The sequence below is a fragment of the Nuphar pumila genome, chromosome 17, assembly GCF_984573655.1.
Source record: "Nuphar pumila chromosome 17, dmNupPumi1.hap1.1, whole genome shotgun sequence".
Classification (NCBI taxonomy): Eukaryota; Viridiplantae; Streptophyta; class Magnoliopsida; order Nymphaeales; family Nymphaeaceae; genus Nuphar; species Nuphar pumila.
The window spans coordinates 1,459,313-1,474,767 of NC_143265.1; the positions used below are offsets into that span (position 1 = coordinate 1,459,313).

The 15,455-nt window shown below is 38.4% G+C and overlaps 1 protein-coding gene across 1 annotated transcript; it reads left to right on the plus strand.

The window, feature by feature from the left end:
* The first annotated feature begins 7,461 nt into the window (after nt 1-7,461).
* On the plus strand, nt 7,462-10,517 carry LOC149811322 (calnexin homolog). The gene is made up of 7 exons (XM_089993454.1): nt 7,462-7,538; nt 7,858-7,961; nt 8,094-8,163; nt 8,260-9,386; nt 9,461-9,532; nt 9,911-10,027; nt 10,150-10,517. The coding sequence occupies exons 2-7, from the start codon at nt 7,878-7,880 to the stop codon at nt 10,279-10,281; spliced, it is 1,602 nt and encodes a 533-aa protein (XP_089849580.1). The 5' UTR covers nt 7,462-7,538; nt 7,858-7,877; the 3' UTR covers nt 10,282-10,517.
* Nucleotides 10,518-15,455: the final 4,938 nt, after the last annotated feature.

Sequence of the window (15,455 nt, forward strand, 5' to 3'; positions counted from 1 at the left end):
GCTGGGTTCGACTGCAGCTGAGCCCAGCTCGCCATGTTGTTTCTTGGTTTGGTTTTGTTTGGCTCAACCTAGTCAAACTCGGTTCAACAAAACTGAGCCAGCTCGATTTAGCCAAACTGAGCAAAGTCAGTCAACCCAATTGAGCCTGGTTTGGTTAACCCAACCAAGCCTGCTATTTTTTTAGCTCAACCGAGTCAAGCTCGATTTGGTCTTAACTGAGCTTGACTCGGTCCAACTCAAGCCGAGCTTGGCTAGGCTCAACCATGCCAAGCCCAGCTCGGTTCAAAACCAACTAAGCCAAGCTTAGTTTGATATCAATTGAGCCAACTCGGTTTAGCTAAGACCAAGCTCAGCTCAGCCAAGCCGAGCCCAGCTTGACTCAACCCAACTAAGCCCAACTTGGTTCTACCTAACCGAGCTCAGCTTGACTCAACCCAACTAAGCCCAACTTGGTTCTACCTAACCGAGCTCAGCTCGGTCCTATCGACTCAAACTCGGCTTGGGTTTGACCCCAGTGCTGTTGTAGTCGCCACCTCTGCCAAAAATATATTTTTAACCATCGCTTTTGTCACAATTTTGCAAAACTACTTGAGTGTTTCAAAGTCATGCATGAACAAATTTTTTATACCTCCAACATGAATACTGACAGTCCAGCTATCACCTATGCTCAAATTTACTTTAGGATCACAAATTTTTGAGGAAGAAAAAATACATGCGATTACTGCATTTGTACGATTATGATATATATATATATATATATATATATATATATATATATATATATATATGTATGCAGTTTTTCATACGCTTGTTTTATTTAAAATTTTGCACGCATTTATTTACAATGACATTTATACGAACACTGCTTTCTTTAAATTATGCATGTATCTATTTACGTATGCTTGCTCTTTTTAAATTACATGTACATCTATTTACGTACGTAGTTTTGTGTACGTTTGCTTTGTGTAAAATTATGCACGCATTTATTTATGATGGCATTTATGCGAATGCTGCTTTATTTAAATTGTGTGTGTATTTACTTATATATACAATTTTGTGTATGCTTACTTTATTAAATTATGCATTATTTACTTACGTACGCACATCTTAATGTGCATACACATGCTTTAATTCACTTTTCAAAAGCATGTGTACGAGATTTTACGTTTGCACACATAGAACATTTTCAATTATCAAACTTTACGAAACATTAACCATGCATGGTTCGAACTTTAAAAGATTGTTAAAAAAGAATAAGTTTGATACATTTCAGAAATACACAGTTGAATATATTTTTTTGAATGGGCAAACACGAGACTTTGATTACGTGGACTCCAGTTACATGTATATCAAGTTTCCCAATACGCATCTGGGAACAACCTAGATCTACCTCGACTTGAGGTTTAGGATATCATTTTTTACGACGATAATTTCTTAGAATATCCTTGTTGGTTTTCAAATACAAAAGCATTAATCTTTTTTTAAAACCAAGTCAATTATTATCACTAATGGACAATAAGACATGAAACATGCTCGTGCACTGATGAATGAGTCAAGGTTTATTACAAACCTCAATATGCAACAATGCATTGTACTATTTTATGCACACATTTTTTGAGATTGCCTTTCCAAGCAAGATGCTCGTTCAATTTTTTATACATGAGCATAATAAATAAGTTATATATGACTGATCAATTAAATAAATATAACTACCCTTGAGAGGTAGATGCTCATGCCTATAATGGCAGGATGGATAGTACCCTAGAAGGGTATTTTGAGCTACTAAGCCGTTAGTGTCAGATTAATTAGGCACATGTGAGGTAATAGGATAAACCTTCTAAACAATAACTTGCAATCCATCTACACAAGTGGACTTACGTTGGAGAGGATAAGTAGTACAAAACTCCATGGAACCTTTGAGTGGTTATTATGCTTCGAGTGACAATGACTCAGTTAGTCTCAACCTATGGAGTTGAGAAAGTCGGACTACCAATTTTATCCTAAGTGGTAGATCTATGTTCTTCTGCAGAAGAGTGGGATGCATCCAAAAAAGTAGTCTATGGAGAATTCTCTCTTAGTACCTATATCGTCTCCTTTGGAGCTGAATCAATTAGTCATTCGAGCATCAATTTACATGAAATAATAAACCTTCAAATGATCTTAGTTTGTATCCATGATTTTGTCATGTGAGTACCCACATGTAGGTTAATATTGAAACAAAGACATGATATCCACACTGCTAATCGAAATGTAAATGATACCACACTTATACAAATTCATAGATCGTTCAGTTGCATGTATTACAATGTGATTGAAGTATGATTAATACATGTATTTGTTTTATATAACTATGACATTGTTGTACCTATCAGGTTTTCATAAGTCTGACCCATTTTATGGGATCCAAGTAATGAGTTGACAACTGCTACAGGCGACAACGCAACGATGTTAAGAATTCATTCTCTCTGTTGTTCGCTCCTGAACACATTTTGACATTTTGACATTTTGTATATGAACTTTTTGTATAAAATTATTTCTATCTAAATCTTTGGTTTAAATCATTATGGGTTTAAATTATTGTGTGGAAATGTGGAACCAAATATGAGACATTTAGAGACCCAATCCATTTACTGGATATTTCGCTTGTAACCCGCCTAAGGTTCGCTAACTTAATTTTTTTAAACAAATATTTTGTTGTACTATCATTTTAATCTAAAAATGATTAACTACAAAATTTAAATTTTTTCCTAAATTTTATAGGAGGAGGATTGGGGTTATCACTCTTTTCAAATACAAATGAGAAAAAAAAAACTAAACGTGTATTTATATGAGATGAAATTTCGTAAGAAAAAAAATTTTGCAAGAAAAAAGAATTTCGCAATACAGGTACATTGCGAATAAAATTTTTTGCAATATCAAACTTTTTCAAATATTTTAGAATTTTGCAATACTTATTCATAATTTTGCAATCCTTTTTGAAATATCATAATCTAAGATGTGATGTGATTTTGTTGACGAGTTTCGTGGGTGTATTATTTTAGCATCATGACTTGCGAAAATAAAAATTTTATACTTGCGAGGGTAAAAGTATCAAGAAAAAATTTAAAACTCGTGATATTGTCCATTTGACAAATTTGGTAAATTGTAGGTCATTTTTTAAAACATGTCATTTTTTCGTACGATACGATCATTTTCTGTATTTATTTTGTAAATAAATTAGTTTGAACTTAGCTTAGCAGGTTTAGTATTCAAATTCTATTGTTTTCAATTTTTACAAATTATATATATTTGTAAATGAGTTTGCTCGTGCTTGTTTAGCTCAAACTTTTTAGGAGTTCGGGCTCTCCTTTTTTTTTGGAATGCAAGTTGGGATTAGGCATACCCCTACCAATTATACAACTATACCATTGGGTTTTGAACCTGCAATGTCCCAACACAAGGTGACATGCACTAGCTACTCCTACCAGACAAGTAGAGCCCCCATTGGTAAGCTCAGGCTCACCTTGGCTCAACACAAGAAATGAGTCATGCTTGGACATGCCCTCTGTTTGGTTCGTGGCTCGTATTACTAAGGGCACAGTTGAAAGTGAGAAAGATGTAGGAAAAGTGATGCAAAATGAAAAATCTGTATGGTTTTTTTGACCCTTTCAAACAAAAGAGATTTTTTCTCTAAGAGGGTTTTTCTAAAAAGTACATTCCTCCATGGGGTGGAGGAATGTCTCCTAACAAGAAAAAATTTATTTTTACACTCCCCACGACCTATCTCACATCTCACCGCCACAGCCACCACCATTCATCTCACCACCACCCACCTCTTCTCTCTCATTTTTTCACGTTTTTCCACTATGTTTTTCTCATGCTACACAAACAAGCAAAAACTTTCTTTTGAAAAACTTCCCGTATCAAAATCTCTCATAGACAAAACTTTCTTTTCCTACGAGAGTTTTTCTCTCTTTCAAACCTATTCCAAGTCAATGGGCATGGGTTTGAGACAAAACAAAGAAAAGCTTTAAAACCATTTAGTGGTGAAATTGTGATCTGTGAAACAGTTATTACAATAGTAGTAGAATTAATAATAATAAATGCCAAGTTGGCTGTGAGGCTTTGTTATTGCTCTTACTACAACTAATAGTTGTACTGTGAGTTTTATATTGGTCTCAAGTTGTCTTGATGAAAAAGTACATTCGTGTACCAATTCATCTAATTAGTTTTCAATTGTCAATTATTACGTATCTACCTTTCCAACTACTCTCTTCTTCACATTTGCTTCTGGAAGCCGTGGTACTTGGTTTCCTCAAGAAGAATATAAGGGGAAAATTGTTTCTTACTCTTCCTTTTCAATAGGGATATCAATGAATCAAATTTTATCCGATATCTGATCGAATTCAATTCAATTTAGTTGCATTTGGTATGCAGATCCATGTCAGATTATAATCGGATGCAGATATAGTTTTAATTTTTTGTTACTGAATTTGAAAAATATCCGAATTTTATCTACATGTAAAAAAGCAGATCTGGTATGAGCTTTTCACCATCTGAATCTGAATCTGAATTAGAATATGTTAGGCCAACATTCGATCAATTGGATATGGTAAGGACTACATCCAGCCCGAATCCGGACTGTTTACATCCCTACTTTTGGGAGAAAGATTTCTCAGTTTGCTTGGTTTGTGACTAAACAATGCAACTTTCTCTTATATTAGGAAAGTACGGATCTTACTTTGGTAATTATACAGTTATTTATAATTTGAATGCTTGAAAAACTATTCTTATATAGAGTAGTCTCGTATGGAAAGCAAAATTTATGAATGTGACATTCTCATATGTATGATTTTACAGATGAAAATTTTCCTTGTGTGTTGTGAAAATCGAATTGAGAGAGAGAGAGAGAGTAACCTGCATATCGTAAAATATTTTGTAACAGAAATGCATAGTTTTTGGAAACTTTCATATGTGAAAGTTTTCCTCCCATTGAAAAAAATGTACCTTTTTCTTATGTCTTGATTTTTCACATCATTTTTTTCCACTTTCAAACATGTCCTACAAGTAGGGTTGAGTAGGGACGGCAGGGAGACGGAGGACAAGGTCTCCACCCCTGCCTCGTCTCAAAACTTTGCCCTACATCCTCTTTTTCATCCCCGCACAGGTTTTGATTTTAACCTCCATTCCCATTTCATGTCCTCCATCCCACGTGCAAACGGGGTGAGGTGGGGCCGAGCCCCGTTTCTCCCCGGTCCACTGCCATCCCTAAAGGTACTTTAGTTATTCTACTAACGGAGATCGGGGGTGGGGTGAGGCAGGCTGGGGAAAAGCGTAAGTCCATACCCGCCTTCATCTTCGCACAGGTTTTAATTTTAACCTTCATCCCTGCTTTCATCCCAGTTTCATGTTCTCCATCCCCGGTCCATACGAGGCGAGGCGGGGCAGGGCCCATTTTTTTTCCCTGTCCACTGCCATCCCTAGGGCTGAGAAATGAGATGAGCCACTCATGGCTTGGATCGTGCTTAACTTGTGGATAGCTCGTTCAAACTCATAAAATAAGCTTGGGAATGTGGACATGAACAACAAATGTCCAGCTCTGCTTGACTAGTATAATCTCCTTAAGTATTAATACTAGTAAATATATTTTATATGATAGATTGCAGTGTTCAATAGCTTTAAAGTTTAAATTGTGTTGCTCCCTATTTTGAAACTGTGGATCTTTTTTTGGGAACAAACCAGTTCAAACTTGCTTCAATGGGCCTGGAGTTTTTTTTTTTATTACTTATAGCTTTGAAATTATGATCTTTCTTCATTAAGGTGGTGTTTGGATGCAACCACTTATCCAAATAAGTGAGAAAAGGTGGGATCTTCAATTATAGATGATAATGTGATTTCCCAGCCTACCCCGTTTATCTGGGTAAGTGGGTACACCTGCTAAACGGGTCAACTTGGGCTTGGTTGGGTCACTAGCCAAGCTTGAACAACTCAAACTCATACATTGAGCTCGTTTACAAGCACTGGTTAGAAGTGCTAGTGTGTGTGTGTAAAAATTGCATTTTTACTTGAGGCAAAGTCCTCATCATTACAAGTTTTAGGGATGCAAATGAGTCGGATTCCAGGTCTGATCCGAATTCCCATGTATTTAGCTGTTCCAGATCCAAACCGTTTGCATCCCTAATGGGTTTGCCTCAGATATTGGACAGCCTGAAAAACTTTTTAATCAGATCTATTAAGATCTCATCCAATTTGTTAAATAGATATTATCAGGTGTTTTAGTCTGAATCCTGTTGGGGCTCCAAATCCAACCCCATACCCCTGTAAAAGCATATTGGATTAAATAAAACGTAACCAACTGGAGTCATGTTCTATCTTAGCATTTAACTCTGAGATAAATCACAGCTTAAATGTAAATCATTTGCTAAAAAGAGATGTAAAAAGCAGAGACTCGGCCTTAGGTTCCTGTGGTGAATTAAAAGAGTTGGGGGTGTGAACCAGTCGGATGTCGTTCAGACCCAGGTAAGTTCGAACCCAGATATGACTTTGAGGTGTGGGTGTTGGGTCCAGACCCATGTCCGATGGGGTCCATATAAGAAAACCATACTTGGATTTTATAAGAATTTCATGAATCAGACCTAATTCATACCCGGTAAAGTAATATTTCTTATCTTTTTGTACTTTAAAAAATCAAGGGACTTGATCAAAATTTGGGTCGGACCCAGGTCTAGTATGAAACTTCACAAACCGTACCTGGCTCCATATACTAATAGGACCCTTTACATCCAATTCGGTTTTTAATAGAACCTTCTTTTATCACCAAACCCTAATCTTATAGTGGTCGTTTACGGGTCCGGTCTAGGTCAAGGCCGATCCATTGGTTGGTGAAATGAAACATTAGAATTGAACAAAATTACAAACCTCCAAGGCGGGGTGGTTTGACCTAGTAGGGGTAGGGCCTTCGCTGCTTGATGGGCAGTCAAGGTTCGATTCTCATGAACGTTGCAAATACGCCTAGCATAAGCCCCAGGGGCAGGGTTCCTAGCCTCAGAGTTTTACGCTTTAAGCAGGACAACTGTAGAGGTATGGCAGGCTGAGCCAGCGCGACCAAGTCTTTGTGCCCGGTGCGGTTTCTTAGGCTCATAATAAAAAACCGGTTAGGAGAGGCTGCAGTATCGTCAACAATCCGTTTTGAAAGAAACTGGTCGACCAACCAAAAACCGAGTCTTCCAGAAACTTCCGCTTGCGGTCCCTTGCACGTTCGTTCAATCAGGCACTCCGTTGACATTTTCGTATTTCTGGTGGGCATTTCGGGTACGTCGAGAACCACGTCACGCGTGTGCAACTAAATGACGTGTCGATCTTCTATTGGACATTATGGGGTGCTCGTGCTCCTATTGGTTGCAGAGACGTTGGCTCGGAGGGGGCCCGCTGACCACCTCCTCCCTTTTTTTATACTGATTTACGGAGCCCTCGATCAACAAGATACCTAGATCGGGGTTTCGAACTCCATAGTTCTGCCGGAGATTGCATTTTCCCGTCGATATTCCGATCCGTTTCAGGTGAGTACTCCCCTTGAATGGCTATTTATCATTAGATCTGTTTTTTTTTTGCCCTCTATAATTGCATTTTCCTTTCGATTTGAGGAAACCGTTTATCCGATTCATTTTCGTTTACTTTGATCTGTCTTTTTCTTTTTCAAAATTTGATCTTCAGCATATTTGATTGAAATTTTGAGTTTTCTAGGGTTTAAAGGACGCATCGCGAGTGACACTCTGGGATTCTATGGGTTTTCTTAGGATAAGAGTTTTTTTTGGATGTCTCGGATCTTGGTTTTGGGGGTCTTGTAGGCTTTTTGATCTGGATCGGCGTTATCTGCAGGTTGTATCGTTCGGTGTGTTATGATGGGTGATAAACAGATTTGCGTTTCATCCTTTGTTATTTTGCTGCTGATTCACTGCTTTGTCGTCGACGCCTCAGATGAGGTGAGTTTTATATCGAACCGATTGGTTCTCATTTGGTTTACCCTTCTTCCTAGCGTAGATTCCGTAGATTTGATGGTCCGGTTCTCTAGGGTTTTAGTATGGCTTTGATTTGGTTCAGTTTTTATTGTCCAGTTGCTCTACGAATCGTTTGATGAAACGTTTGAAGGTCGGTGGATCGCATCTGAGAAGGAGGACTACAAAGGTAGGTTTGTCAAGTCAAAGACCTTAGGGTATCGTAGATTTCTATGTGCATTTTGATTGTGGTTGGTCTTTACATTTTCTGTAATGGTTTAATTAGGCATATGGAAGCATTCTAAGAGTGAGGGACATGATGATTATGGCCTTCTCGTGAGCGAGAAGGCCATGAAGCACGCCATTGTTAGAGAACTGGACAATGCAGTAGAGTTCAAGGATGGAACTATCGTTCTGCAGTTTGAAACCCGGTTGCAGAATGGGCTCGAATGTGGTGGGGCTTACTTGAAATATCTCCGCCCTCAGGATGCTGGCTGGACACCTAAGGAGTTTGACAATGAATCTCCTTACTCGATTATGTTTGGACCAGATAAATGCGGTTCTACTAATAAGGTGCATTTCATTGTGAACCACAATAACCCTAAGACCGGAGAATATGTCGAGCACCATCTTAAGTATCCTCCATCTGTTCCTTCAGACAAGCTTTCTCATGTTTACACCGCAATAATTAAACCTGATAACGAATTGAAGATATTGGTTGATGGTGAGGAGAAGAAGAAGGCGAATTTCCTGTCACAGGATGATTTTGAGCCAGCTTTCATCCCACCTGCCACCATTCCTGATCCAGATGATAAGAAACCTGAGGATTGGGATGAGAGAGCCAAGATCCAAGATCCTGATGCTGTAAAGCCGGATGACTGGGATGAAGATGCACCAATGGAAATTGAAGATGAGGAGGCTACAAAGCCTGAGGGTTGGTTGGATGATGAACCTGAGGAGATTGATGACCCAGAGGCTACTAAGCCAGAAGATTGGGATGATGAGGAGGATGGAGAGTGGGAGGCCCCAAAAATAGATAATCCAAAGTGTGCAGAAGCACCGGGCTGTGGTGAATGGAAAAGACCCATGAAGAGGAATCCAGCCTACAAGGGCAAATGGCATGCACCAATGATTGACAACCCTAACTACAAGGGCATTTGGAAGCCACAACAAATTCCAAACCCCGACTTCTTTGAGCTTGAGAAACCAAACTTTGAACCAATTTCTGCGGTTGGCATTGAGATTTGGACGATGCAGGATGGAATCTTATTTGACAATATTTTGATTGCAAGTGATGAAAAAGTTGCAGAGACATACCGTGAGAAAGCATGGAAGCCCAAATACGATGCTGAGAAGGAAAAGCAGAAGGAGGAAGAGGCTGCCAGTCTCCCAACTGGGCTTGGAGGCTTTCAGGTGACTACTGTTACCTTACAATTTTCTGATAACATACTATGCCATGTGCTGACCTGGTTTTTGTTTCCCTGCAGAAAAAAGTTTTTGATATCCTCTACAAGATAGCTGACATCCCATTCTTGGAATCTTACAAAGTCAAAATCATTGTAAGTGGCTGGGTTTACTCATGCATTACTACATTGAGAATTATTCCTTTCTTTGTGTTCCAATGTATGCATCATCAACTTCTTAATTAGGATACTTGGATCTAGTTATTAGAATGGCCTGAGGTGGTACGGATCTAGTTATTAGAATGGCCTGAATGACTTCTATATTTCTATAAATATTTTGGTACGGATTTTGAAGTCATAAAGCAATATTTTGATCAACTTTGCTGCTTAATTTACATCAAAATACTGATGTTCTGTAGTCTTATGGAAGTTGTTTTAACCTTGTAGTTAGTTTATGCGTTTGCCTATTCATGCATTTTTCACTGCCGTTGAGGTGTATGACTAATGAGTTAATTTACCTCGGTTGAGTTGCAGGATGTTATTGAAAAAGGTGAAAAGCAACCCAATCTTACAATCGGTATCTTGGTCTCTGTTTTGGTGGTCATCAGCACACTCTTCCTAAGGATTCTTTTTGGTGGGAAGAAACCATCAGTGAGTTCCTTACTCTTTCTTCTACAACGTTTTATGTTGCACTACGGTCTTTAGGATTTAATTGCTTTCTCCGTTTTAGTAGTTCCTATGTTTAAGATATTGATCTAGCTTTTTTTCTATAGGCTGTACCCAAACCTGAAAAAGTAAAGAAGGATGATGGGTCTGCAGAGATGGATACAGCTGAGAAGGAAGATGAGAATGAGAGAGAGGACACAGCAGCTCCCCGTCAAAGGAGATCTAGAAGAGAAACATAGGCTTAAACGAGTTGAAATTTTGAACAGAGTAATTTTATCGCTGCATGTTCTCTGTCCTTGACTCTGAGCCTGAGGTAGTAGGGAATTGTAATGTAGATGGCATATTACTGTTATTAGTCTGCTGTTGGTCATTTCGAGGAAAAGCAGTTTTTTAGGTTCTACCAAGTTTTCTTACTTGTCTGTTCTAATTATCTAGTTTTGTACTCATTTGATATCTGAAAAGATTTCATTGGAAACCTGTGGCTTGGATTCCTTTGTGTGCCACGAAATTTTGTTGTGGTTCTAAAGTTGGTATCTGGCTACTGCTTTCGTTCCCGTTAATTGTCTCACTTTATGCTTTTGAAATGAGGCTGGAACAAAGCATAATTATCATTTTTTTTTGTTCTTTTATCTTTACATTTCACCCAAGTTTATGCTGCAATTGCAAATTTTACATCCTATTTTTCACCAGTCTCTTCGTATTAGATGCCTCACACAATAATGCTTGTTATTTGACAAGAAAATCATGCCAAGTGATTATATTCCATCCAAGTTTCAATCATGATGGCTTTAGGCTAGTCTCCAGTGTGGTGCGCTTAGCTGAAATTTAACCATGGTTGATTTGATTCATTATCAGATATTTGGTTGAGGATCATTAAGGCTTGCTGTCTGTGACATACTTTGTGTGCCTGCATACATGTTTGTCTACCAGCATGCTTTTTGTTTGTTGATTAACTGGACGCAAAGTGAGAAAATGAACCCAGAAATTGAACCATCGAATGATCAAGGAGCTATTTTGTGGTGCCTCCTAGAAGATGTTTTCCACTTTGTCAGTAAGCGGTTAGATCCTGTCACACGGTGTGTATTTTTGTTGGCATTGTTTTTGTGGCTGGAACTTGAGACCTCTTGATTGTCTTACGCTGAAAGACTAATTTGCATAATTACTTAATTGTTCTTCCCTCCGTATTCCAATATCTGTTTATGCTTGTGTGATTTTGGTTTATGAACCCATCAAACAGATTCCCGAACTATGATTCTTAAGGATGCGCCAGGCTTCTGCTTAATGTGCAAGTGTACACGTGTAGTGATCATTACACACATGGCGCACATACCTGTTGAGCACACAACAAAGATGGCTCACATAACGGCCTAAGCTATGAAAAGACATCTTGAGAATGCCACGTGACAGCCCATCAGTTGATATGGCCACCTTGTTCTCCCAACCAACCTTGACTTGGTTAGGGAGCCAATTGGACTCCAACTTACCACCATTCCGTTAGTAAAAAAACCACCACTTTTTGTAAATAGGGTTAATCATGGTTATAAAATAGTCTTGTGGCTGACTTTAAAAAGGCATTGAATGAAATAAGACTCGGACGTAAAACTCTTTTCACGCTTCCCCATTCTTCCTCTTCTTTATTCTTTTTTTTCTCTACTCTTCTTTCTTCATCCATATTCTTCTTTTATTTTTTTATTTTCTTGATCGGTTCACAAACCAGACTGAACCAAGCTGCCAATATTAGTCACCTAATAATAAAAACCAACTTACACTAAGGTGAGATCTGAGTTAAACTCAAAGAACGGAGTGAAAATCTTTGTATTTCAAAGAAATACAATTTTTATTGCTTTAAAAATAAAATTAACTAACTAATTATAATAAGTTACCTTCTTGCAGAGGGCTAAAAAAAATAACCTTATTACAAACCTAAAGCTAGAAGAAAAGAAAAAGAATAAAGACAAGGGTCTTCTTGCTTGAGCTCTATCCCTTAATTTGATCTTTACTGCCTCGCTTGAATCCAAGTGCTATTGGTATTTCTTTTTTTATTTGCCTTACAATCATTGCTTACATTTCTCACACATCTTCTGAAGGGCCTTTCTTAGGGGCCTTCAGGAAACCTTTTAGAGATCTCTGAAGGCTCTTTCTAGGCATTTTTGAGGGCTTATCGCACGTACAAATGCTTCCCTATAACATAAAAAGGCAAAAACAAAAACAAACAAAATACAAAAACTATACCTAAAACTACTGATAGTTTTGGCAAGAAAAAGAATTAAAACTAATTCTAACAACTTGTAACAACTAAAGACTTGTAACAATTATTTAACAAACTATATATAAAACAAACTAACTGACTTGAAACAAATTTAAAACTAACTAACTAGTCGTGAAACAAGAAAACCATTTAACTAAATAAAAGATTTTAATCTAATCAATTATGTAATTCCTAAAAACTGTAACTAATTAGAGAACAAATCATGACAAATCTAAACTAACTAATAAAGAGTAAAGGATTTAAACAGTCTAACTACACAAAGAAAATCGAAAATCTAATCTAACTTGTAATGAAAGAGTTAACTAATAAAACTCAAGACAGGCGAGATACACCAGACGCATATACTGCAGCTTCTAACAAACGTGAGCAACATGAATATATCTGATAACGTGGAGTGTGATCACACGTATGGACCTGCTATCGACTAATGATGCCAGTCAGACCTGTTGGCCGAACCTGACTAGCCTAAATCTGATCACAATTCTGCGGGCCAGATCTGGCTACCGATCTCAGATCGGGTCTAGTTTGGTTCTGCCGACCAGCCAGCCGCATGTATGTAGGGGTGGCAATTTCTGACACGACCCGCCAACCCGCCTCTTAGGCGGGTTCGGGTTGGGCTTAAGCCAACCCGTTTAATAAATGGGTCAACCCGCGTAACCCGTTTATTAAACAGGTCGGGTTCGGGTTGGGGGTATGCCAACCCGCCAACCCGGCTGACCCGTTTAATAAACGGGTTAGGCGGGTGGGTCAACCCGCCAACCCGTCTGCCAACCCACCAACCCAACCCGCCAACCCGACCCGCCAACCTGAAAACCCCTTTACCCGACCCAACCCATTTATTAAATGGGTTGGCGGGTCGTGTCGGGTTACCCGTTTATTAAATGGGTCGGGTTCGTGTTTGCCACAGCCGACCCGTTTAATAAACAGGTCGGGTTCGGGTTGAGGTATGCTGACACGCCAACCCGCCAACCCGACCGGATTGCCACCCCTACATGTATGCGGGCTGCTCGATTCCTTTAATCCAAGGCAACACGATCTGGCACACGCTGTGAAATAGTGTGGTATGCAAATCACACAGTGCAGCGTGTTTCCAGATCACATTATTTTCTAGTTTATGTGGTGCAGATTGTGACTTGTAAAAAAAAGAAAACTATATGCGGGTTGTATGATCGAACCACATGTTAGTGCAGATCACAAACAAAAGTTCAATTCGGTGGCTTGAGGAGTACAACTCCACTACACTGCGTGTTCTCTAAACAGAAATCAGAATATTCAATCGAACATAAAAAAAATAAAAGAAAAATACTTACCAAAACAAAGAAAATACGAAACAAAATAACTTAGTGTTGCAATGTATTCAATGGATTTCTATCCTCAATGCCGTCACCAAAAACAAGATTTTGACTACCCTATATACTATGAAACTACAGAAAGTAGAACATGATATAAGCCATGCTTAAATAAGTTTTTTTTTTTCTTTTGCATTCAATAAAATAAATTAAATCTAACCTACATGCAAAACAGATAAGAAGTCAGGGAGAAGAGGCTTACCTTGTGGTTCACCTCCAACGGAAGGGTTGAGGAAAAAAGTGATATTTCTTTAGGTTGCACGTCCTTCCGATCACGGGGACAAGAAGAAGCCAGTGATAATGAGGGTACAAAGTAAATTAGAAGCGAATAAGAAGAACAACCGAGGAAGAAACAGGCCAAGAGTAAAACAGAGTAAGAAGAGAAAAGAGAGAGAGAGGAAGGAAGGGGCTGGCATGAATCCCTAGAGGAAAGACACCCCCTCCTTCTTGAAAATTAGATTTTATACTTAAAAAAAAATTAGGTTACACAACTTTTCTAAAAAATGCCTCTAAATTTTTAAAAATTCCAAATGAACACTCTTCTAAAAACGTGTTTCAGAAAAAGACAATTCTAAACAAAATAAAATATTAGTTGACACTCCTAAGCTAATTGAACTACAAATTGAAAAAATTCTAAACTATCTAAAAAATGCAGGGAAGGTTTGAAATTGGTGATTTTATCTTTATTTTGATTTTAAAGTAGTTTCTCAAAAACATTGACTAGAATGGGTTTTTAATGAATTTTTTCGACAGACCATGCATAAAAAGATGTATATAAAATACAGAAATTATGCATGATCAGACCCCTTTCTAAAGTGATTCTTCAAGACCCATGAGAGCTTTTCCTTTTTATCCCTTTTATATTTAGTTCCTTTGTAACCTAGACCTTGGGTCCCTACCTTTGGTACTGTTAGGAGAGACTCTCTTATACCCTGTTGGCTTTTTTCTAGTCCCTAACAAGGTTGTAAAAGGCAATTTTTCATCTATTGCCACATTTTCACACATGCAGGTATAAGGGGTGACTCTTGAGGCGAGAATCATCTATTTTTTTTCTCTATGCTTGAAGTCTCTGGGCTTTTTAAAAGGGTCCATAATTGACGCTTGCCCAAACTGAATGATGCCCCATTCATCAATGAGCTTGGAGATGAGGTCACCTTCTTCTTATTAGATTTGGGTTGAGAAGTAATCAGATGAAGCATTAAATATCATACTCTCTTTAGGACTTCCAGCTGATAAGTTTTTCCTGGACATGCAGTTTGACTCACATCCTTTTTTGGCCGACTCTTCTTAAGAGAGAGTGCAGGGAAACTGTCCCTTTTGTATCAGTGTTTTTGTGATAGGGCATTGGGGAGGAACCCTGATGTGATTGTTAATTGGTAGATTTAAATCAACCATGTGTATTCGACCTGCTTTCCATGAAACTCCTCTTCCTCGGACCCTCTGTCCTCCTTGATAGTACATTTGGTATATCAGAGGCATCAAACATGAACAATTACTGCAAATGAGGGCTCATGTAATGCACATCGTTGTGTTGGTCAGTTGACCCTTATCCCATATTGTTCTCTTGAACCAGTTCTTATTCGCTTCACATGCTTAAACTACTATGTTATGATCATTGTTGCTGGTCTCCGGCTATTCTCCATTGTCTATGTGGTCTTGAATTATATGCTTTAGGATGAAGCAATCCTCGGTGTTGTGCCCCACACCTATGTGGTATCAACAATACTTAGTTGGATCGTTCTCTTTCATTTGTGGAGGGTTAGACACCTCGAGTAGTTTTAGTAGGACATCCTGT